This window comes from Engystomops pustulosus, chromosome 8 (genome assembly GCF_040894005.1).
Source record: "Engystomops pustulosus chromosome 8, aEngPut4.maternal, whole genome shotgun sequence".
Taxonomy (NCBI): domain Eukaryota; kingdom Metazoa; phylum Chordata; class Amphibia; order Anura; family Leptodactylidae; genus Engystomops; species Engystomops pustulosus.
Window position 1 is genome coordinate 22,804,187 of NC_092418.1, and position 24,777 is coordinate 22,828,963.

Genomic DNA, 24,777 nt, shown 5'->3' on the forward strand with positions numbered 1-24,777 from the left:
TTACATAATTAGATTACGTAGATTTTTACCCAGATGCACCAGCTAGAGAAATTTTACTCACTTTAAATTTTTTGGTTTTTGGGACATAATTAAAAAAATTTGGGTCCTTAAAAAGTCTTTAAAGGGGTTTGCCCATATAAGAAACTTCTCAAATGTTAATCCCCTAGTGATTATTCACTGGATTGAATTAATCCCCTAGTGATGTTTACGCAAAAGAGATAATTTTTTACCTCTTTACTTTACAATTTTGTTGTTATAGCTCCTATCACTCAGTGATGGTCGTGTTAGATTCCTGAGTGTAGGCGGGGACTCTCTAGGCAGACACTTCATGATCCCTCTAGTGCTATGAGATGCTGTGTGATGACAATGTGCTTAGATTATCAGGGTAAGGGTTTATCTACACTTTTATTTAGCTTCTGAACATTTAGAATCTGACACAGAGAAAAAGAGAGATGAGATCCATGAGATGGATATAACACACAATAACACTCTGCTAACTCACCTATAACACACACAGCGGTAGCCCTGCTATATGCCTCCCTCCCGGATAAAACCCTTATCTGTCTGTAGCTTGTAGAGGAAGTCTCTGCACAGTGCTGCTTGCTGGCAGGAAGTGCCTGTGTCTGAGCTTGTCTTGTAATGCAGGAAGGAAGGGCAGGAGGCAGAGAGCACTGCAGTGTGCAGAGAAGAGAAGCTATTCATGAGAAGAATCTGACCATAGTCAGAAGATTTACAGTTGTATCCAGGGGATAAATTGTAAAAATCAGGACCGATAGAGACAGTTTGGACTTCTATCTGTGAAATGCTGTATTTTTTGTTAATAACAGTAAATTAGAGAATGGGTTATTTTGTTATCCTATATTTAATAGAATCTTCTCTTCATGGGAACACCCCTTTAACTTATGTTATGACAACCTCAGATGAAGAGCAGATGAGATTACACAAAGTAATTTTTACTATCTATATATATTAATTGATCATCAGCCAGTGTGACCAGCCTAACAAAAGCAGAAGTTTAGGCCAGTTGTCGGTCTGGAGCGTTATGGTGTGTGGTTACAGTGCAATGCAGCAAGTCCAACTGCTTTGATCTTAGAGAAACTGGGCATCACTGGGAAGGGTTTTATAGACATTAGTCCATCATTCTACATTGGGAAATATTATTCATAAATGGAAAACATTCAAGATGCTTGAAGATCTGGAAAGTAGAGTGAGACAGTGTGCCTTCAGAATCATGCGAGAGATGATATTTTCATACAGAAAACAAGAACTACGTTCTTCAAAGTTCTTCATATGGCTTTTCTATGACCCATTGGTAAAACAGACACTCAAGGTTGAGGAGCGTTCACTTTACCCCCCAAAACTTCACAAAAAGGGAATCCCTAGTCAGAACTTTGCATTATAGCACCATGTATGATGATCCATCATGGACAGACCTACTATATCTGTAACCTGTGCACCTTCATGTCCAGTAGGTAAAGTAGCTTCCTGTATTGTTGTATTGAGGCTAGCCCAAAATTTGATTCACCTCACTTCATATCGGAGACACTTTTTTAAAACTAGGTTCTTGTTACTGAAGCACCTACTAAATAATACGGATAAATAATAGATCCATTCGAAGGTGAAGACAGACACGGTTGATATTGTCTATTAATAGTCTTTAGAGTGATGGAAAGGAGTGGACCCTTCTATGGACAGGAACATGACAGCGCTATTATTAGTGCTCGAGGTGCCCACGTGCTGACCCATGATAACACTTCATCCAATGCAGAATTAAAGTTTTCCCTGGGAGAGAGACTTGTGAGAATTGATAGATTGATAGGAATTGGTAAACCAATGCCACCACTGCAGTGGTCCGTATAGTCATCATGCCCTAGTGACCACATTAACCAACCGCTGTCCTCACCGCTCTAATGTCAGGTATGTAGTCATCACCAATTATATCTGAGCAATGAGACCAGTGGTCGAATGTAGTAGTGTGTGGTTGGCGCATCATCAGTACCGAAGAGTTCCCAAAGAAGACAGGTATGACCCCCGAAGCAGAGGGAGAGCTTCTGTATAATGGTTTCCCCACCAAAGACCTACATTCCCTTTCTACCTTAGATGCGTCCATGGAGCTATGGATCCATATAAGGCAGATACATATAATAACAATTGATATATTTACATTGAGTGGGGGGTTACTTATCGTGAGCCGGAGTATGTTGGCCCCTACAATGCTCCATCACAGTCGGATACATCAAGAGTTGTATTGATGTATCCAGCACAGCGTATATCTCTATGCCAAGCCCTGCCCCAGCGAATTTTCACATTTGCCGACCCGTGCCCCCCCTTCACGCCCCGACTACTGTGGCAGGCTCTGTGACCAACGGCTAGTGGGGGAATCATTGTGATGACTGGCTACTGCAGGGTAAATGCTGTGACTAATGGGGTTATCAATGTAACTACTGGCTACTGGGGGAAGGTGCTGTGACTATTGGGGGCAGGCTCTGTCACTACTGGGGGGGGGATCTTTGTGACTACTGGTGGAAGGTGCTGTGACTATTGGTGGGATCTCTGTGACTGCTGGGAGGATCACAGTGACTACGATTACAATTTATAACAGTAGTAATATTACAGTTAAAAAAGAGAGATAAGTGTCTTGGGCGGGAAGACACTTTCCACCTCCATCATTTCCTTCCATTGGTGCCAATTTTCACAGTTGGAATTTTTTCGCCAGCTCCCACAATATCCAAGTCATTTATCAAATTTGGACCTCTACTGTCAGATGATCGGGGCTAAGGTGCCTATTTCAGCTGTGGGACACAGTATTGGCATACTGGGTTATGTAACTATGCCGATTAGGTTCTCTACTGTCAGATGGGTGGTCATAAGCTGGAGCAGAAAACTTGGCTTATCTGACTTTAGAAACCCAAACAAAAAGGACATCGTTTACTTGGGAACGGTGTGGTTGAGAGAAATCATTTCAGATTTGCGAGGATGAGAGGGACAATACCCATAAAGTATGCAATGCGTTGGGGTCGGTGAATGTGTTGTAGCCATTACAATTCCAGAATTCTACCAACATTCAATAGGTATGAACCGTAAAAAATTTGTAATCCCAACTCTCGGACATTCATTTTATTAGAATTCTCTGCTTTAATAATTCCTCTTACTTAACGATTACAATGTTTTACATAAAACTTTTATTTTGCTGAGATTTTATCAGATGATTAGAATCTTCCCTTTTTCGGAGAAGAACATGGAGTCACCAGATTTTGAAATGGTCAATAGCTTGTACGGTCTTGTGTTGTTGGATGTGTTTTCTAGGTTTTGATGTGATCAGCTCCATCTATGGACCATGTTCTCTCAAACTTGAAGTGGAAGAGCAAAGTGCATTGTGCTTCATGTTTCCTTGATATGTGGGCCAAGTCCATCCATGATGGCAGGAATTTTGGGAAATATGAAGATTCCTAGACTTCTATGGTCTTGTTTTCTCCTCTTTTTAAAACCCAAAGGTCGTCTTCATCTCCATAGGATTTAAGTCTTGGTTTCCTCACTCTACCCACAATATCTACCCATTGCTTGTAATTCTATGTGTTATTCTTCATCCCATGGTTTCCGCTTGGTTCCCTACTCCCAGTGGAAGTCTTGTCCTACAGTTTCATAGAACTTAATGTTATGGGGTCTATAAAATTCTCGTAATTGTTCTATATCCTCAGTGTTAATCTGTACATGAGCCCGACCCTTAGATTTACCCAAACATCGTGGTGCTCCTCCACCACCAGGTTTTTTGAGACAAGGAAACCCCTTAGTCTTGTTAAAGTAGAAATGTTTTTCTGTCACCAGACGTTTGAGGCCAAGAAAATCCTGTACTCTTGCCATCTCCCCGGCTGGATCTGTGATCAGCCGTTCTCCACTCACAAAGTGCATTTGGGAGATTGGGAAATGATTAAGCCAGGGCTGTAGATGTAAAGCATAGAGTCCAATGCGGATGGCATTCCAGGAAGTATCTACCTCCCCACTTGTCCTATTTAGGAAGGCTAGTTCACTGAAGCTTGGTATGTCCGGTTTCTTGGACAGAGTCTGAGTATAATCCGAGATTGCCCGTGTCACGGGATTACGGACTACCACAATCAGTTTGACTCTAGGTGACATGTGTGAAATTCGACGCGGAGCTTCCCGGGTCACAAAGTAGCTGGGGGTCTTCTCCACAGTAATCTGGTGATCCAGGGATCGAGGCATCAGGTTTCTGTATTTAAAGAGAAGACAAAGATTAAAATTTCTTGGGAATTGAACATTTTCAATGGTCCTTCTTAACTTAAACTAGGTTTAGAACAAAACTTGAGCTAATATTGGAAATGACAATTGAGTATATGAATATGGTTAGAAGATCATGCGTACAAGTCCCATCACCCAGAAGACCTTACAGAGATTGAGTTTTACTATTACCCTACAAATTTTACATAAAATCTAAAAGTTAATTCCATCAGGATTTTTTCATCTTCCTGAAACCATAGTCCAAAGGTAGAAATAACTATTTTCCGACCTGGAGTGACCCATTAGAAAACCAGAAGATGCTCTGGGGGGCCCAGTCTTTTACTCAATACCAGAGGTATCAATTTCTAGGCCACTAGGGTCTATTCCCTAAAGATTGATGAAGGGTGGGCTCCCAGAATGATTTTATCTGGTAGGCCAAAGGAACTTTATCCGACAATGTAAAATGGATGTCCATAAGGACATCAGTACATCATCTAAGATGGCTTTGGGTTGTGTTTCTTTCACATTTTTTGACTTTGATAAATAAAAGGTTAGTAATGATCATTTAGGCTCTCATCTTTCAAGCTTCATTCTGTACCAAGGCGTGACCTCGTAGTATAAATAGACAAGTTGGTCGTAGGGTTATGAGTTTTTTAGGGCTCATGAACAAGGCAGAGCCCAGTACACAGAGCATATGGAGGCTATGGGGCTCCTGGTTCATAGGCCTTCATTTTCTGCTATAGAACCATTATCACATTATACACCTACCTTCCTTACAAACATGAGGCTGTGTAGGTCTCCATTTGAAATAAGAGGCAAATACCTCAGTATGAAACAGAGTATAATATAGATAGTGTGGTCTGACAGTGATAGCATCAGAAGTTGGGTCAAGCATCCTGGCCAGAGGTTTTCCAATTACTCAACCACCTACTTACATATGCCCCCAACTGTGGATGCATGACCACAACAAGTATGTAGTGCGGTGCTAGGTTCTCAACAGGTTAATAGGAGATATAATTCGAGGATGACGATAAAAGGTCTAGATCCATGTGCTCCTCAGACACAACATGGGACTGGCTGGAGTTATTGTTCCTGGCAGTGACAGCTGCTTGCACCCGTGACTTGGGCTAGTCCTAATTAATCAAAGCGCTGCTAGTCTGCCACCCGAGAAGAAGAATTTAAATACATAAAGCCCTCCAAGCACCCGATGGAGCTAGAAATCATTAAAACAGACAGAGTATCCACTACAGATGCGCGCGTTCTGCCATCGACTACCCCGGTCTCCGCCTTACTTAGACAGGCGTTTATGTGCAGTTAATTTGTCTGAAAGTAATTAATCTGAGGTGAAATTCCAACCTAGATAAAGCAAGCTACATTCATTAAGAAAACCTCATAATAAGCTACAGCTGCTGCAATTATTTCCTAATCAAAAGCTTGTCGGGATGAAGATTTATCCATGTATCCGCGCATCCACACTGTGCGAGAAGCAGACTGGAAATTACTGCAGCCGCTCATGTGAAGCCATCAGTCAGGACCATATTCGTTATCTATGCCTGAGTGGCACAAAAATTAGGGTTAAAGGTGAGCCGGTCCTTCTTACAGAGAGGACTAAGGCAACCGGTTAGCCCCTTGGCTGTGGACTACCGGCCCATCTAATGTATTGACTCTACTGTAATGAAACTCAAGTCAAAGACCAATCGAAAATAGATAAAAAATAAGCATAAGAACCGGCTGCCCAACCTGTGCATTACTACGTTTGGATGTCCCCACTATGCGCCCAAATAACAAGTGCCATCAGGAACACAAACTCCACATTCCCAGAACTTTAGGTCTAGTATTGTCCCATTACAGAGGACATTTTATCAAATTCACCAGCTCAAATTCTTAACACCATTCAAGTAATGGGAGCATCTTCAGCGATTCCGGCACAGTTGGAATGTTTTCTAAAGCCTCAGCCATTCCCCAGCAATTAGCGGCATTCGTTTTGGCACCAGATATACTAATTAGATGTTCTTCAATCAATTGGGTGTTCCCATGTTGTCTTCTCCTGTCCAAGACTACCCACAAGATCACAAGACTGGCCTAGAAGATCTGCTTTTATCATTTAGAAGTATCTTCTCAGAATCTGCCCTGGAAACAAGCCTGTCCCACTACACTTCAAGGAAACAGCTCTATCTCACATACCACAGTAGGAAACCCCAGCACCAGTTACAAGTGAAGTTGTGCCCAAAAAACTGATTTTCTCTTAGGTCTACTATATAGGTATGGTAAATATTTCGTCTTTTCTTTCCAAAACTAAAATTTGGAATTGTACAAGTTTTGTGTTTTAAAGTTGCACACCCATAACATCAGCCCTACTAAGCTTAATAATAAAAAAATAAACTTAGCAGTATATTGATTATATTATATGTGCCAAGTATTGTGTATGTCAGGTCTTTATATGTAAGATGATGAGTAATAAACATTGATTTAAATTAAAAAAAAAAAATTGTATATTCTTGGCAGCAACCATAGGTCTGCCTCTAAACAACCTATTGAAGCAGCTCTATCTCCTCTACCACTGCAGGAAATCCCAGCACAGTTGGAGGCACTACAACAGTAACCTAATTGGGTCTAGCTAAAAAGCAGTATAAAAAAAAAATCATTATGTGCATCTGCCAGGCATGTAGGTTTCTAATTTACTATAAAAATATAACCAATTATGGAGAAACGTTTTATGAATTGCTCACATAAAATATTGACAATCCCCCGCTCTCTTTTCTTACTGGGCAACAATGACTTGTTGTGTTGTTTATATGATATTTTCTACACCTCAAAGTGAAACCTGGAACTGTGCACATTTTATTTCTTTATAGTTGCACAGATATTATACTGTAGTAAGTTCTCAGCAGAAGCCATTGGAGCAAACACGGTCACGAAGCAGCTCTCTCTCATCTACCACATCAGGAAATCCCAGCAGTCTGCGACACTAGTAAAGAAACCCAATTGTCTTCAGGCAAAACAGCAGAAATAAAGAAGTATACTTTTATGGTAGACATCTGGGTAATGCATTCTGGGTAAAATACGCAAAGTCTCACCTACTAAAAACGTGAGCAAAATCAATATTTCCTTGGATGTTATTTGTACTCTATTAGTGACTGCTTTGTCAAAGGGGCTGTCCAGTATTAAAAAAACAGTGCACTCTCGTCTATTGCAGTACAGGCAGTCCCTGACTTACAGACGACCCCTAGTTACAGACAGACCCCTCTGCCCACTGTGACCTCTGGTGAAGCTCTCTGGATGTTACTATAGTCCCAGACTGCAATGATCAGCTGTAAGGCGTCTGTAATGAAGCTTTATTGATAATCCTTGTTCCCATCACAACACAAAATTTTGAAAATCCAATTATCACTGGGACAGAAAAAATTTTGTCTGTAGTTACAATTATAAAATATATACAGTTCCGACTCAGATACAAATACAACTTAAGTACAAACCCAAGGAACCTATCCTGTACATAACCCGAGGACTGCCAGTATTTCATTATAGAAGTTAGTCTAAGCTGTAATACCAGGGATATCCTATAAAAAAGAGAGGCGCCATTATACATCTTTTGTAACCCCTTGATTTTTACAGAGCTAGAGGAAAAAAGACATCTAAAAAAACACAATTATATCTCGGATATCCAGTCACGTCTCAACTTTTGCTTCCTTGGAAGGATCTTAGGTCTCTGTTTACACATCAGACATGTTTCTACATAACACTGCATGGAGAAAGCCTTGGGGAACGGACGCGCTCGAGCGCTGGTGGGTCTTATAATAGTACAAACCACATTGTTACTGTAAATGAGACAAAGGGCTGGAGGACCCAAGGGAGATCCTGTTAGAGACTCCCACCCTTGCGCTAACTGGCCTGACATATAGAGTGCAGACATCCAGTCAACTCAATCCAGCTCGATATTAACCCTCCAGTTACAAGTATGGGATTGAGAGAAGAACAATTGTTGGCCAATTGCTCCTTTCGAAAAGAAAGCCCATTAGTCCTATTTACCGAGCGTGGATGGTCATGTTTATCAGGTGTCTGGGGTGGCCTTAGCAAACTGGCACATCTGAAAAGAGTGTGGGGCACATTTACTTACTCGGTCCTGTCGCGATCCCACTGGGCGTTGTCCGACGAGGATTCGGGTTCTGCCGGGATTCACCAAGGTTGTGCACCCGATATCCACCAGGTGTCGCTGCTTCCCCGAGGTCCGCCGGAGTTCACCTTCTTCTTCCCAATGCATGTAAGTGCTTGATCTTGCGACACATTTTGTTTTTGAAATTCCGCGTTTTTTCCGAATCCGTCGGGTTGTCCGACGGCTACGCTTCCCGATTTCTGTCCCGTGAAATCCGATCGAGTGTGCCAAAATCCCGTCGAAATTCGGTGCAAAACTGAAAAATTAGGGAAACCCGACGGAAATGCGGCCGCGGAGCCCTTAGTAAATGAGCCCCTATGTGTTAGTATTGGGGGTCAGCAAGAATTGCTGAGACTGAACAAGTGGTTGACCATCAGTTTCCAAGGATTACCTTAAGGTTTTTTTAATGCGTTTAAAATCTTAAAAAATTTCAGGAGGTAGGAAACTGTATAATGTGGAGAAAACACATTGCTCACATTCTGAATATCATGTGTCCACCACCACGTAGAGGTCACATGAAACCTCCCTGTTGTTGAAAAAGGGGAAGATCTACTGGATGTCCATAAGAGTTAACAGATCTGGTGGAATACTTTAATTCATTGTACCTGAGCATATAGGGGCAGATTTACTTACCCGGTCCATTCGCGATCCAGCGGCGCGTTCTCTGCGCTGGATTCGGGTCCGGCCGGGACCCATTAAGGTAGTTCCTCTGCCGTCCACCAGGTGGCGCTGCTGCGCTGAAAAGCATCGGAACGCGATGGAGTTCACTGAGCCGGGCTGAGTGAAGGTAAGTGAAGGTTTTCCTTTAAATGCGGCGGTTTTTCCGAATCCGTCTAGTTTTCGTTCGGCCACGCCCCCGATTTCCGTCGCGTGCATGCCGGCGCCGATGCGCCACAATCCGATCGCGTGCGCCAAAATCCCGAGGCAATTCAGGGGTAATCGGCGCAAATCGGAAATATTCGGGTAACACGTCGGGAAAACGTGAATCGGGTCCTTAGTAAATGACCCCCATTATGTTCTGGTTACATCATAGAAAACTTACTAATGCCAGAGAATGCAATGGGCCAACCCAAATGGAGCATGGCCAGTGCAAAAATGTGACCAACACGGATCGCATAGACCAAGTTCTACAAGTTGACAGATATGATGGAAACTGCTCCAGCAGGTTTGACCTGAGGAATGTCTATGGGAAAGTTCTCTTTGGGTTGAAGCAGTTGTCCCACAAGAGGTTTATCCCTTGTTCCATGGATCCGAGTACTGGGACACCTTGCGACTATAAAGTCAAGGGGAACCAAGAAGAGTCCTCCTAAACCCCTTTCTTCCTCTCACTTCTAAACAACCTACTAATGTTTTAGACTCTACTGTCTGTTGTGACCCAATGCGTACATCCAGTTACTCATCGGAAACACAATCCTGCTGAATTCCTCCAAACATGTTCGGGCTTTTTATGAGAATAAGCAAAACATTTGTCTTCGTGTTCCTTCTCTCTCCTTGTAATTGTGCACTGATGTCTTTTATTTAATAAGTATATTTTGTCACATATTCTATTCACAGAAACCCCTCGGAGATGCAGCAATTGTTGGCGTCGGGGCCTTGGAGAGTCATTAGAACATCTATGCGATGAGATCTGAGCGGCAAGTGGACTGTACTGTGAGGATATCACTATTCAGGTCCTGTCGGATTCATATTTACATGGAGAAAACCTTTACATAACCGGAAAATTCCCATACCATACATCACGCTCAAAAAAATGAAGTTATATTCCTTCATATTCTATGACAGTAGGAGAAAATGCCAGTAATGAATAATGTTAAGGAAAATGAAGTCTCCGGTGGACCACTCAAGTTACATCCTGACTAGTCGATGCGAGTAGAGGGCCATAGAGACCTTCAAATTGTGCAGGTTACATCCTCAATCAGACCCACCAGGCCCTTCTTAGAACCAGCCTACTAGACAAGGCCAGTATGTATGTGTTCCCCCGGCAAAGGTTATAGTGCCCGTCTGAGCCTTCTAGCATGCAAATATCAGTATTGTACTGATATACCAAAGACTGTTATGAACAACTTCTCAAGGGCAGAAGAATAAGTGGATATCAGACTCGGAAATCTTCTTCATACTTCTTATAGCCCAAAGCTTCCAAAAATGTTAATAAATCCAGTCTTGTCCTTATGGAATAGCTTTCAATCGGATGCAGGTTATAATTTTATGCTAAGGAAGGGAGGCTGCATTACACAAGAACTTGCAGACATTTCAGAATGAAGATCATGGCCAACTGGGAAACCTAAAAGTCTGACAACCTAATGGACTTCCTGTGTGGTCCTGTTGCCTAAACGGCACAATAGGTTTTCAGCATATAGTAGAAGAGTATTTAATTGTCTTCCAGAATGAGACTTCCTCTTTAAATGGGTTGTGAGAACCTGCCAAATCCACCTCTTCCCCAAACAGAGGGTTTGAGCACCATGGGCTCATCTACTAAAACTCCGCCCCATTGGAGGTACCCATTGTGAACCACATATTTCTCCCTCTAACCCCAACACCTTGACTTTCATTTGCCCTAGCAGAACATATATAATGTGGTCGTGAATCAAAATATCTAGTTTATCATGTATGACCATGTTCTTTTGTCTGGTGGTTGTGGTTAGGTGAAGATTTCAGGCCCAGGATGATATAAAGAAAGTTTTTATTTACTGAAAAAAAAAAGCATAGACTGATGATGGATCCAGGTCTAAAGTTCTCTGGTACACTGTAGGGAAATTCAGGCCAAAAATCTAGACCTTCTGGAAGGTCAGGAGAAGTTTGGTCAAAGAACTAGACCAACTAATGTTTAATTCATGTTGGAAGCTTCCTACCGAGAAGAACTCGGTTTACATAGTTCTTCTCGGAAGGAGTAGCTCAAGCATGAATAAAAGTGTCGGCTACATGTGTGCTTGAAGCAGCATTTGGTGTCTACTTCTTGCTGTGTGTCTTCTCAGAGAACCTGTTGTTACTTTACATACTCACTGGAGCATTGCAGACCCTTCAAACTGGACAGCGGGGGACTTGGAATCTAAGCCCACACACCGACCGGATGTTGATGATCTCAGTTCAATGATTGTATACGTGATTCATGGAGCATTCACTGCATATAATAACCTGCCATGATATGCCACAACATAATGATAAGTGGGGGTCGACCTATGGAATTTGGAGAATGGAGTGTCAGAGGTGCCTATGCCCATTCACCACCACCGTCGTGGCAGCTCCTCTTGACATGAGCATCTTGTTGGTCTTGGTAGTCAGATCATTATTCATCAGTAACATTGTTAGTGTTCAACTCCGTGAACAATTTTATGCATCTTTTTGCCATTTCTAATCCAGACACAAAATAGAAGATGCAAAAATATCAAAGTTTTGCTCCTTTCTAAAAATAATCCTCCTTCATCAGACACCTCATTTGTTCCAAGTCGTTGAACAATATGGCCGTCGGTACAAGGATGTCACCTACTGATGGCACCAGACTGCTGGTTGAAGCTTTTGGCAGGAATCTTCTCAACGCTGCACAGATATTAATCACTAGCACATTAGTCAGGAAGCCTTAGGACAGCACAAAGCAGATCCCGGCTGGCAGTGTACCCTCCCGTGAGCTATGCTAATATCTCGCTCTTCTGTGGCCTAAGTCAGCGTATTCCCCCACTATGAGTACCTTACAAGTAGTGTGAACTTGGCTGATGCAGCTCCCCGATGACCCATTTCATACAGCTCCAAGGCATGTGGAGCACCTAACACACTCAGGGTATAAATCAAACCACAGACCTGGGAGTGAGAGAAATCCTAAGTACTGCCAGAACCTAATCACGACCCACCATGGATTTTTCCATTACACCTGATCAGAATTATTGATCAATCCGGAGGAAAGTCTATTAATTATAGCAGGTTGGATTGGTTACTTTACTTTTTTTACTTGCTAACAAATCATAAGGAAGAACTCTGAATTTCCCTAAAATCTCTTCTTTACTCTGATTACAGACCATCCTGACTATTAGATTTCTAGATCTTTCTGCTGTGAGTTATCAATCCCATGACATCTCAGCACAGCATCCCACGGGCAGTTGGAGCCTGTACCATCCGTTTCAATATAAACTACTAAAATGTAAGACCATTATTTAGCCAATGAGAATGTATTGTCATCTTCTTCATCTGAACTATGTGATCGGGAATCTGTCTGATCTTTATTAGTAGTTCTGATAGATATGAATCCCATAATGTCCCAGCACAGCATCACATGGGCAGCTAGAGACTGTACCATCTCTATCATAACCACTATTAAAGATCAGACAGGAATTTGTCTGACCTTTAGTAGTAGTTCTGATAGATATGAATCCCATAATGTCCCAGCACAGCATCACTTGGGCAGCTAGAGTCTGTACCATCTGTGCCCGTTGTGGGGAGAGCGTGAGGCCAGTGAATGGTTGCTGAGATGACCTGAAAACAAACAAGACCTTGCCATTCCTGATCAAGCCATGACTGAAAACGATGGTCACTTGTGAAAGGGGAGTTATTTTTTTTAGGGAGTGGGACCATCATTCAGTAGTTTCTTCCAGGCTCGTACCCACCACAGCTCCCCCAGTAGTTGTACATCCTTCTTCTATGGCACATGTGCCGATATTCATATACCATGGTGTCCTATCATTACAAGTGACGCCCCTGGTGTCAAGGCAGTGACAATCTTTCCGATCTCCTCCGCTATGAGAACACATTGTGCTGCGTCTCGGAGAGTTCAGCTGTCACGTTATAATTCATACGAGGCCGAGTCCTTGTGTGCCCTCCCTTCCCTGTTCATTACAACCAAACTTGGGCGGCAGCCAAGACTATTGCTACTTGTTCTATGTAGAAATCTATACTTTTATATTTCGTATTTTTTTTATCTCGAAAAAGAGTCGAAAGATGTATCCTCGTCTTCAAAGGCGAATACTTGATGAAAAAGCCAAGTGTAGAGGCAGGAGACACCTCGTACTAGGGAAGTGCATCGTCAGCAGTTCCCTATTATAACGCTATTATTGCTATATTGGGCTGATTTGGGTTATACATATTTAGCGGCACCACTGCTCTGCCTTAGGTTGCTATACTAAGTCCAGTCTGTGATAAACCTGCATGCCATTTGGTACAAGTTAGATAATTATTGGCCAATTGGCCAATTTCGGTGGGTTGGGCCAACCATCTAACGCAGTGATGGCCAACCTATGGCACTGGTGCCAGAGATGGCACTCAGAGCCCTTTCTGTGGGCACTCAGGCCATCACCAGAGATGACTCCAGGTATCTTCCTGCAGTCCCAGACAGCCCAGGACTTGCTGTGCACAGAGCTATTTTAAAGTGACAGCTCTACCTGGGACTATTTTCTGCTTTATTGGTGTCCTCAGGTGCTGGTATCAATGAAAACTGTGACAGAGAAGGGAGTATAAATCACAAATTACATTTCTGTGATGGCACTTTGCGATAAATTAGCGCGTCCTTGTTGCAATTTGGGCACTCAGTCTCTAAAAGGTTTGCCATCACTGATCTAACGTATCTGACTCCATATTGGTAACAGATATTGGGGCACATATGAATAAAGCAACTTGGAATAAAACTGCACATTTCATTCTCCATTTACTATACGTCAACTTTTGGTTGTAAAAATGTGTATCAAGGCTTCCTGACATCATGCGTTTAAGCCGATCTGAAAGTCCTACAAAGGTCAATGGAGCACAGGAGGCAATCAGTTAAAATCCATAAGAGAAACTGTTATGAAGTGGTGAATTTTCCTACAGCACCCCCGCAGGACAACTATAGTATTACATAGCTCCAAGCTCTACAGAAATCATTGGGTTGTCTAAGTAATTCACAGCTATCTCGAGTCCTCCAGAGCAAAATGTATTGTTCTCCGCTTAAGCTAATAGGTACGGGTCATGAATGGCCCCATTTACTTGGCTAATTACAAACCAGGAACCCCTATAACGAAAAATACTTGAATTAAAACCTTCATTAAATATTGAGATACTTGTACAAACAGGAGTTTTTGTCTGAAGGACGTTATTGTAGACCGCTCACTCATTGCGAATTGATGTAGCAACGTCTCCCGTCGAGCTGTTCGCAGTCGGGATTACTCGGGGTAATTATTATAATTACATCATTAATTAAATAATTTAAACAAACAAGATACAATGGGCACAAGAGCTCGGCTAAAAATGAGTTTATAATCTACAGGAATAATAAGAGGGCGAAGGAACATGGAAGGTGACGGGACCTGCATCTTAAGTCAGTGAAAGACGTGATCCAATGCATGAAGATGGTTTTTGTTAAAGTGGCCATCTCCCCTCCGAACTATAGACTGGGGAATCTTGTAGGAACTGAAGTTTTGCTTTGTTTTATGGCGTTTTTGTAGTACTTTGCCCCCTTTCATTCTTTAAATGGAGGATTTTCACTTAGGGCAACTGTGGGCTGGAGTGGTAGGGCCTAACAACTTTCCAGAATTGGGGGCTTTAAGTTATACATTTAAGACACAACAGAATGGAGCTCAATAATGGGTAAATTTATCAATAAAGTAACTCGGGATTCCCAAAGATTGGGGGGGGGGCTAAATTGATGTCCTTGGGGTGCCAATCCAGTTTATAGTAATGGCAGAGGAGGGAGCACTAGATTCCTTGCTCCATCATTCAGGAAGGAGATACGCATGAGGAGCCCTCAGACATATCTTGGTTTTGGATCCAAGAAATACTAACTGTGCCGCTGACTACAGGTAGGTGACCATCCATCTAGTCTTGAGATTCTCAAAGATTGATTGGGAGCCAAGACATCCACTGATGACCACTCAAAAACTTTTACCATGTGGAATGACCACCTACGGAGGCCAAGCTTCACAGCTACTAAGGACTGGGAGAACCTCAGCTAAATCAGGGCCAAAAGGGGCCATAGAACCAAGTAGGGCTTAGATAGATTGTATTGGATTTGGCACCTGGTTCTATCACCACTCGACAGAACTGATATAAAGGATTTTCCCAGGGTTTAAAGTTTCCGTCTGACTAGTGGACAATGAAGAATCCTAGTAAAGGTGCAGCACAAAAGTGGCACCGTTTATATCTTTGTGGTGATACCATTATCCTTAGGGTTTGTTATCTAATTGGAACTGCAGCTTAAAGGGGATTTCTGCTATTAAAATATTGAGGGCCCATCCTTAGGGTGGGTAATTTTTTTTATATATCAGTGGGATCTCTACTGAGCACTGCTTCCACTTTCCAGTTGGGTGATGTCACATTCAAATCGGTCATATGGCCTGTTTACTGCTCAGACTTATCCAAGTGAATGGTGCTGCAATACCGAGCACGGCCACTATACAATGTATGGCGCTCAACTACCAGTGAAGAGTAGGGGGCTGACAGATCTAAAACTAAGCATTAGTAATGGATATACTCATTCGTAATCCAAGTATTTATCACCTAAAATTGATGCAAACTGCAGGAATTTCTTCAGATTTCCCCCTAGAAGTAAACGATTCTCCGCGGCTCCGTCGGGAATCGGAATTGAGGTGGAAGTAAAACATATATTACTCCACTTTTCCCCTTGAATTATCTTCTCCAGCATCTGCGCCCACATAATAAGTATGGCCACCGGCGCCGTCTGCGACCCTCGTGTACATAGTCGCCTCTGTCTCCAGATGTTGCCCAAGGGAAGTTTTTCCAGGAGAATGAATTCTTATTATAATGGAAAGAATAAAGTTGATCTCGGGGGATCTAAAAATTGGACTTTTTAGGGTGAAATCAAAGTTTATTCTGCCAAAAATGTCACCCTATTTTAATTTTTTAATAAAGAAGAAGTTCATTCAATAGGATTTCGAAAACCTGATCCACATAGATTGTAATTTGGACCAACTCATGCGCCGCAAGTCAGATCCGGTCACTACTCGGAGAGAGGAACAGTTTGCTTTCTGTTGCATTTTGTGTTCATCAGGGGATCTGAGTGTGTAGTCTGGCCCGACCCCTAACCCTTACTGCAAGGGGTGGGCGGTCCAGACTACAAAACCTGACCACAAGATTTTTACATGACAAATCTGAAACGCACGAAAGAAAGAAGATGGAAATATCTTGTACATTTGGTTATTCTTGTAATTATGATTCGCACATGTGAATAGGACCCGAAGCCCTCACCCGTCACATCAAGATAGTAATCACACACAGACCCAAAACCAAACCTCACATGTATATAGAGCTTAGAGCAGAGCCCCAATGTATGCCCCATCTATAGAGAGCTTAGAGCAGAGCCCCAATGTATGCCCCATCTATAGAGAGCTTAGAGCAGAGCCCCAATGTATACCCCATCTATAGAGAGCTTAGAGCAGAGCCCCAATGTATACCCCATCTATAGAGAGCTTAGAGCAGAGCCCCAATGTATACCCCATCTATAGAGAGCTTAGAGCAGAGCCCCAATGTATACCCCATCTATAGAGAGCTTAGAGCAGAGCCCCAATGTATATCCCATCTATAGAGAGCTTAGAGCAGAGCCCCAATGTATACCCCATCTATAGAGAGCTTAGAGCAGAGCCCCAATGTATACCCCATCTATAGAGAGCTTAGAGCAGAGCCCCAATGTATATCCCATCTATAGAGAGCTTAGAGCAGAGCCCCAATGTATACCCCATCTATAGAGAGCTTAGAGCAGAGCCCCAATGTATGCCCCATCTATAGAGAGCTTAGAGCAGAGCCCCAATGTATATCCCATCTATATAGAGCTTAGAGCAGAGCCCCAATGTATATCCCATCTATATAGAGCTTAGAGCAGAGCCCCAATGTATATCCCATCTATAGAGAGCTTAGAGCAGAGCCCCAATGTATATCCCATCTATATAGAGCTTAGAGCAGAGCCCCAATGTATACCCCATCTATAGAGAGCTTAGAGCAGAGCCCCAATGTATATCCCATCTATATAGAGCTTAGAGCCCCAATGTATACCTATACCACATGTATATAGAGCAGAGCCCCAATGTATATCTATACCACGTGTATATAGACCTGAGCCCCAATGTATATCTATACCACATGTATATAGAGCTTAGAGCAGAGCCCCACTGTATATCTATACCACATGTATATAGAGCAAAGCCCCAATGTATACCTATACCACATCTATATAGGGCTTAGAGCAGAGCCCCAATGTATACCTATTCCACATCTATATAGAGAAGAGCCCCAATGTATACCTATTCCACATCTATATAGAGCAGAGCCCCAATGTATACCTATACCACATCTATATAGAGCAGAGCCCCAATGTATACCTATACCACATCTATATAGAGCAGAGCCCCAATGTATACCCCATCTATATAGAGCTTAGAGCAGAGCCCCAATGTATACCCATACCACATGTATAAAGGGCTTAGAGCAGAGCCCCAATGTATATCTATACCACATGTATATAGAGCAGAGCCCCAATGTATACCTATACCACATGTATATAGAGCAGAGCCCCAATGTATATCTATACCACATGTATATAGAGCAGAGCCCCAATGTATATCTATACCACATGTATATAGAGCAGAGCCCCAATGTATACCTATACCACATGTATATAGAGCAGAGCCCCAATGTATACCTATACCACATGTATATAGAGCAGAGCCCCAATGTATACCTATACCACATGTATATAGAGCAGAGCCCCACTGTATATCTATACCACATCTATATAGAGCAGAGCCCCAATGTATACCTATACCACGTGTATATAGAGCAGAGCCCCAATGTATACCTATACCACATGTATATAGAGCAGAGCCCCAATGTATACCTATAGCACATGTATATAGAGCAGAGCCCCAATGTATACCTATACCACATCTATATAGAGCAGAGCCCCAATGTATACCCATACCACATGTATAAAGGGCTTAGAGCAGAGCCCCACTGTATATCTATACCACATGTATATAGAGCAGAGCCCCAATGTATACCTATAGCACATGTATATAGAGCAGAGCCCCAATGTATACCTATAGCACATGTATAAAGGGCTTAGAGCAGAGCCCCACTGTATATCTATACCACATGTATATAGAGCAGAGCCCCAATGTATACCTATAGCACATGTATATAGAGCAGAGCCCCAATGTATACCTATAGCACATGTATATAGAGCAGAGCCCCAATGTATACCTATACCACATGTATATAGAGCAGAGCCCCAATGTATATCTATACCACATGTATATAGAGCAGAGCCCCAATGTATACCTATACCACATGTATATAGAGCAGAGCCCCAATGTATACCTATAGCACATGTATATAGAGCAGAGCCCCAATGTATACCTATACCACATCTATATAGAGCAGAGCCCCAATGTATACCCATACCACATGTATAAAGGGCTTAGAGCAGAGCCCCACTGTATATCTATACCACATGTATATAGAGCAGAGCCCCAATGTATACCTATAGCACATGTATATAGAGCAGAGCCCCAATGTATACCTATAGCACATGTATAAAGGGCTTAGAGCAGAGCCCCACTGTATATCTATACCACATGTATATAGAGCAGAGCCCCAATGTATATCTATACCACATGTATATAGAGCAGAGCCCCAATGTATACCTATACCACATGTATATAGAGCAGAGCCCCAATGTATACCTATATCACATGTATATAGAGCAGAGCCCCAATGTATATCTATACCACATGTATATAGAGCAGAGCCCCAATGTATACCTATAGCACATGTATATAGAGCAGAGCCCCAATGTATACCTATAGCACATGTATATAGAGCAGAGCCCCAATGTATACCTATACCACATCTATATAGAGCAGAGCCCCAATGTATACCCATACCACATGTATAAAGGGCTTAGAGCAGAGCCCCACTGTATATCTATACCACATGTATATAGAGCAGAGCCCCAATGTATACCTATAGCACATGTATATAGAGCAGAGCCCCAATGTATACCTATAGCACATGTATAAAGGGCTTAGAGCAGAGCCCCACTGTATATCTATACCACATGTATATAGAGCAGAGCCCCAATGTATACCTATACCACATGTATATAGAGCAGAGCCCCAATGTATACCTATACCACATGTATATAGAGCAGAGCCCCAATGTATACCTATACCACATCTATATAGAGCAGAGCCCCAATGTATATCTATACCACATGTATATAGAGCAGAGCCCCAATGTATACCTATACCACATCTATATAGAGCAGAGCCCCAATGTATACCTATACCACGTGTATATAGAGCAGAGCCCCAATGTATACCTATACCACGTGTATATAGAGCAGAGCCCCAATGTATACCTATACCACGTGTATATAGAGCAGAGCCCCAATGTATACCTATACCACATGTATATAGAGCAGAGCCCCAATGTATACCTATACCACATGTATATAGAGCAGAGCCCCAATGTATACCTATACCACATGTATATAGAGCAGAGCCCCAATGTATACCTATACCACATGTATATAGAGCAGAGCCCCAATGTATACCTATACCACATGTATATAGAGCAGAGCCCCAATGTATACCTATACCACATCTATATAGAGCAGAGCCCCAATGTATACCTATACCACGTGTATATAGAGCAGAGCCCCAATGTATACCTATACCACATGTATATAGAGCAGAGCCCCAATGTATACCTATACCACATGTATATAGAGCAGAGCCCCAATCTAGAGAGAAAGATTATTTTCTGCTGCAAAATCACATGACTCACCCCAAAGTAGACATTTGTGAAAACTGATAGACTACAAATGGAGTCCATCTCCTTTATGTTTGTCTTCTATCAAGGTGACCCTTCACCTAATCTAATGATGGCTCATTAAACCCCTCATAAAAGCCCCCACCCCACTGATAATGTGCGCATGCACAGAATAAGCCTCTCTGGGCATTGGTCACACAGGGGCTCCACGTTCCAATCACATAGGGCTCTCTGAGGTCCATCCCCATGTGTATATAGCAGTGGGGCGCACGCGTGACCACTGGTCCATACAGGAATATGGGAGCGCCGACCCAATGGAACTAGTGAAATATGTGGGACAACCCTTTAAATAAGGATAATTATACTGCAATTTTGTTCCTGAAATTATAATCTTATCAAACTTTTCTGTAAAAGTCTCTATCCTTTATTCACAATATATATATCCATCTCATCATTTATAACGCATGTATCTATTGATCAATCACATACCTATCTAATAGGTCATAAATTTCAAGTCTATCATCTATTTATAGGTGTATCCAGTCCTCACTCCTATTGTTCCATATGACTGTTTATACTCTGTAATGTAATATTATATTTGTACGTGTCCACTATAATATGTAAAGCGCTATGGAATATGATAGCGCCATATAACTAAAGATTATTATTACTATTAATCTGATATCTATGAGTCCATCCATTAAATAAATCTATTATTTATCAGTCTATTAATCACTGATATCTTTTTCTATCAGTCTAATGATCACATAACTATCTATCTATCCTATATCTATCAGTTTATCATCCCATATCACATATCAATCTATGTCATATTTTCTATCTCTCTCCTATCTATATATCTGTCTATTAATCCACCTCATATCCAATTATCCATCAGTCTATTGATCAGTCTGTTAATCATATATCCATCTCATAAATAAATCTATTATCTATCAGTCTATTAATCACTGATATCTTTTTCTATCAGTCTAATGATCTATCACATAACTGTTTATCTTTCCATTCATCTATCCTATATCTATCAGTTTATCATCCCATATCACATATCATGCTAGGTCATATTTTCTATATCTCTCCTATCTATATATCTCATATCTGTCTATTAATCAGTCTGTTAATCATATATCTATCTCATATCTATTTTCTATCAGTCTAATGATCTATCACATAACTATTTATCTTTCCATTCATCTATACTATATCTATCAGTTTATCATCATATATCAATCTGTGTCATATTTTCTATTGCTCTCCCTTCTATCTATTTCTATGTATCTATTCATCCACCTCATATCTATTATCAGTCTATTGATCAGTCTGATAGATATATGATTAACAGTCTATATCTATCAGTCTAATGTTCCATAACTAGTTAGATTTCTATACATCTATACTACGTCTATCATCTATCACATATCATGCTCGGTCGTATTCTCTATCTATCTATTCATCCACCTCATATCTATTATCTATCAGTCTATTGATCAGTCTGTTAATCATATATCTATCAGTCTAATGTTCTGTAACATAACTATTTAGATTTCTATACATCTATACTACGTCTATCATCTATCACATATCACGTTAGGTCATATTCTCTATCTATCTATTCCCCATCGCTCTAGTAATGACATTTTTCTTATCTATGGAAGTTTCCATCCCCTCTTTTCCGCCCCCGTATGTCTACGTGTAGATGTATATAGTAGGTGACATCTCTCGGCAGTGTCACCGCGCCGCACTGTGTTAAGAGTTTAGAAACTATTGCCAGAACCCATCATCATCTGACTGACGCATATCATAAAATCCTAGTGCAGGGTCTACGGGTGACTGACTGCTGGCACCTATGGACAATCAGCTCTGAGGAGTAACTCCAGGGCAGTGAGGGGGTTAATGTATGGCTGTAGGATCGCTGATGATTTAGTATACTTATCTAAAATTTACAAATCCCCCCCAGGGATTTTAGTTTCTCAATATCCCCCCCCCCCGTTCTGATTTCATGATATTATCCGGTGGTCTCCATGATGAAGACCTGAAGTGATCCCGACTCCTGGGATACACCCGTGTGATGGAATTTTTTTTAGGGTGAAGCCATCACCCTGGGGAATATTATCCAATATTGGAAGCCATCTGTCATGGTCACCTTGCTGGCAGGATTTGTGTGCTCCTTGCATTGCTTCCAGGGAACCGCGCTCAATCATTCCTAATGACTCCGCTCCAGATGGAAGTTACAAGAATCCTAAAATGTGAAGAAAAAAAACTGCAACGCTGTATCCCCATGTGACGGCTTAGATACACGTCCTAGAGAGAGATGCACTATTTACTCTATCTGTACTAATATGAAGTTATATTAAGGGGGAGTCCAGCTTCTCTCCCCCCCCCCCCAAAAAAAAGAATAAAAAAAAAATAAATTACTATTATTCTACTGGTGGACAAGGAAAATTTTTATAGAATTTTTGAAAAAAAAAAAAAAAAAAATTGCTGTCAGGGACCACTGAAGCTTTTTTTGGGTGAAAGGATCCAATTTATAACCCAATGTCTGAGGTGTAGTAATGGGGAGTACAGGGTGGGGGTGTAGAGGTGACAGCAGGCAGTGTTACTTTTAGGGTTTTTTAATGAAAATTTTAAAGCCAAAATTAAAAGACATGGAAAAAAAAAAGATTTCTGAAAATATTAGATGTCGATCTGTCCTTGCTCTTCCTAAAGATCCCTATAGGATCAAAAACTGCATCACGGCCCCGTGTGTGTGTGAATATACCTTTACAGGCGATACTAATAGCCAGCAAAATCCGGACAATTCTGGGATTTAAAGGGACAGAACCAGTTGTAAAATGAATAAAACAAAATTGCAATAAAATATGTTTGGACCATTGAATTGATGGGAAATATAATGATGTATCAGGGTCACTTACCTGTACCAGTCCAACCCCAGCTCATAGTTCCTGTCAAAGAAGTGGGGTTCAGTGCCCATGGCTCTGACTTCTGGGTGCACCCTGATAAATTCCAGGACTGCTCTGGTGCCCCCCTTCTTGACCCCCACAATGATAGCCTGGGGCAGCCTCTTGTGCCCATATCTGGGGGCAGCTGTGCTATTCCCAGAGGGGTGACCCTGGTGCTCAGTGGGGTTTGCAGGGACCCCCAATATTTCCGGGGGTTCCGTCTGATTCTTGCCACTCCAGTCCGTGTAGGGGGATAGGTCCGTGTTGGAGAAGGTAAGTACCGGGCACAGGAGCACCTTCTGCAGGAGTTTCTTGCCTCCCAGGATTGGGGGGCAGCTGAGGTGCTGGGGGTACCCCTGGCTGTGCATATTGGGGTGCCCCCCGCGCAGGATGAGGTTGTAGCAGAGCAGGGTGCAGGACAGGCACAGGGTGCAGAGGAACAGGTACCTGCGGGCATTGCGGGGACTCAGTCTGGGTGCCATGGCTCCATGCACAGGGGCCACATTGTGGCCCCCCGGGCTCCTGCATGTGTGACTGTCCCGCACACACAGCGCCCGGCACTGGAGGCTGCACACACACCCCCTGTCTGAGATCAGCTGGGGGAGGAGGGCTCTCCAAATCCCCCACCCCCCTGCATTAACCCGACCCGTGCCAAAACGGGGAGCCGATGTATTACCCAGCACTTAACCCCTTCCCTGCCACATGCACAAAACACTTCCATTATCACATTTCTCCCCCGCACACATACGAGTCTCCTCTAATCCTACATAATAAAGCAATTTTTAAGTGAAAATTACAACACACAGCGATTATAAAACTCATTACAGCGCTCCAATCACAGCGCAGCTTCAATTTTTCAAGAGCCCAAAATCTAATGAAAGCTAAGCCGTGATTGGTTTGCTCCGCACAACAGAAACCATTATGATGTTCCGTGTTTTTTTTATTCTTAATAATAAATTGCTAGGATTTTGCTGCGTCCCCCCCACATAATAGTTTTTGTAAAGTGTGATTTCCACAATTAAATCAGTGAGCTGTGGGTATAAAATCCATTATTTAATGTGGGATTTAGTAAAAATGTGTGCATTGTGGGTTTGCTATATACCAGTGGTGGCGAACCTATGGCACGGGTGCCAGAGGTGGCACTCGGAGCCCTCTCTGTGGGCACCCAGACCATCACCCAGGTTACCATTTAGGACTCAATACCTTCTCCTGCAGTCAGAGGCACCCCAGTACGTGCCACGTTCAGCGCTATTTGAAAGTGACTAGAAGTGTAGGAGGAGCAAAGAGGTGCTGACAGAGCTGGATTATCATTGTAGACCCTTCTCCGGATCTGTGATTCATCCTGTTGAGAGACCTTAGAGGGAAATTACAATATTAATCCTAATTTCTCCTTCTTTCTACTGTAATGGTGTTCTCAGCGCGCAAATATTTAGTTACTTTAAATTGGCATTTGGCCCTTTGTGAAAAATGTGTGTCTTTTTCTTGTAGTTTCGGCACTCAGTCCCCAAAAGGTTCACCATCACTGCTATATACTGTGGGCTGGAAATGGACATCCCCTTAAAGGGGTTGTTCAGTTCATTGCCCTTTAGGATACGCAGATCACATGAGGTCCATAATAGTCATTCTGGTGCCAAGGTGCAAGGACCCATGCAGTGATAAGAGCTGGAAGCCAAGCCAAGCCTTACACCATAT

The 24,777-nt window shown here is 42.3% G+C and overlaps 1 protein-coding gene across 1 annotated transcript; it reads right to left on the minus strand.

Annotated features, from left to right (window-relative positions):
* Positions 1 to 3,111: 3,111 nt before the first annotated feature.
* HS3ST2 (heparan sulfate-glucosamine 3-sulfotransferase 2) lies at positions 3,112 to 23,694 on the minus strand. The gene is made up of 2 exons (XM_072120310.1): positions 23,059 to 23,694; positions 3,112 to 4,228 (listed from the first exon to the last, which is right to left on the minus strand). The coding sequence occupies exons 1-2, from the start codon at positions 23,565 to 23,567 to the stop codon at positions 3,610 to 3,612; spliced, it is 1,128 nt and encodes a 375-aa protein (XP_071976411.1). The 5' UTR covers positions 23,568 to 23,694; the 3' UTR covers positions 3,112 to 3,609.
* Positions 23,695 to 24,777: the final 1,083 nt, after the last annotated feature.

Bases quoted from the DNA above. Each gene is read 5' to 3' on its own strand.
- HS3ST2 (XM_072120310.1), bottom strand. From the start codon at position 23,567: ATGGCACCCAGACTGAGTCCCCGCAATGCCCGCAGGTACCTGTTCCTC. The intron at 4,229-23,058 runs GTAAGTGACCCT...CTTTAAATACAG, and splicing joins CTGGGGTTGGACTGGTACAG to AAACCTGATGCCTCGATCCC.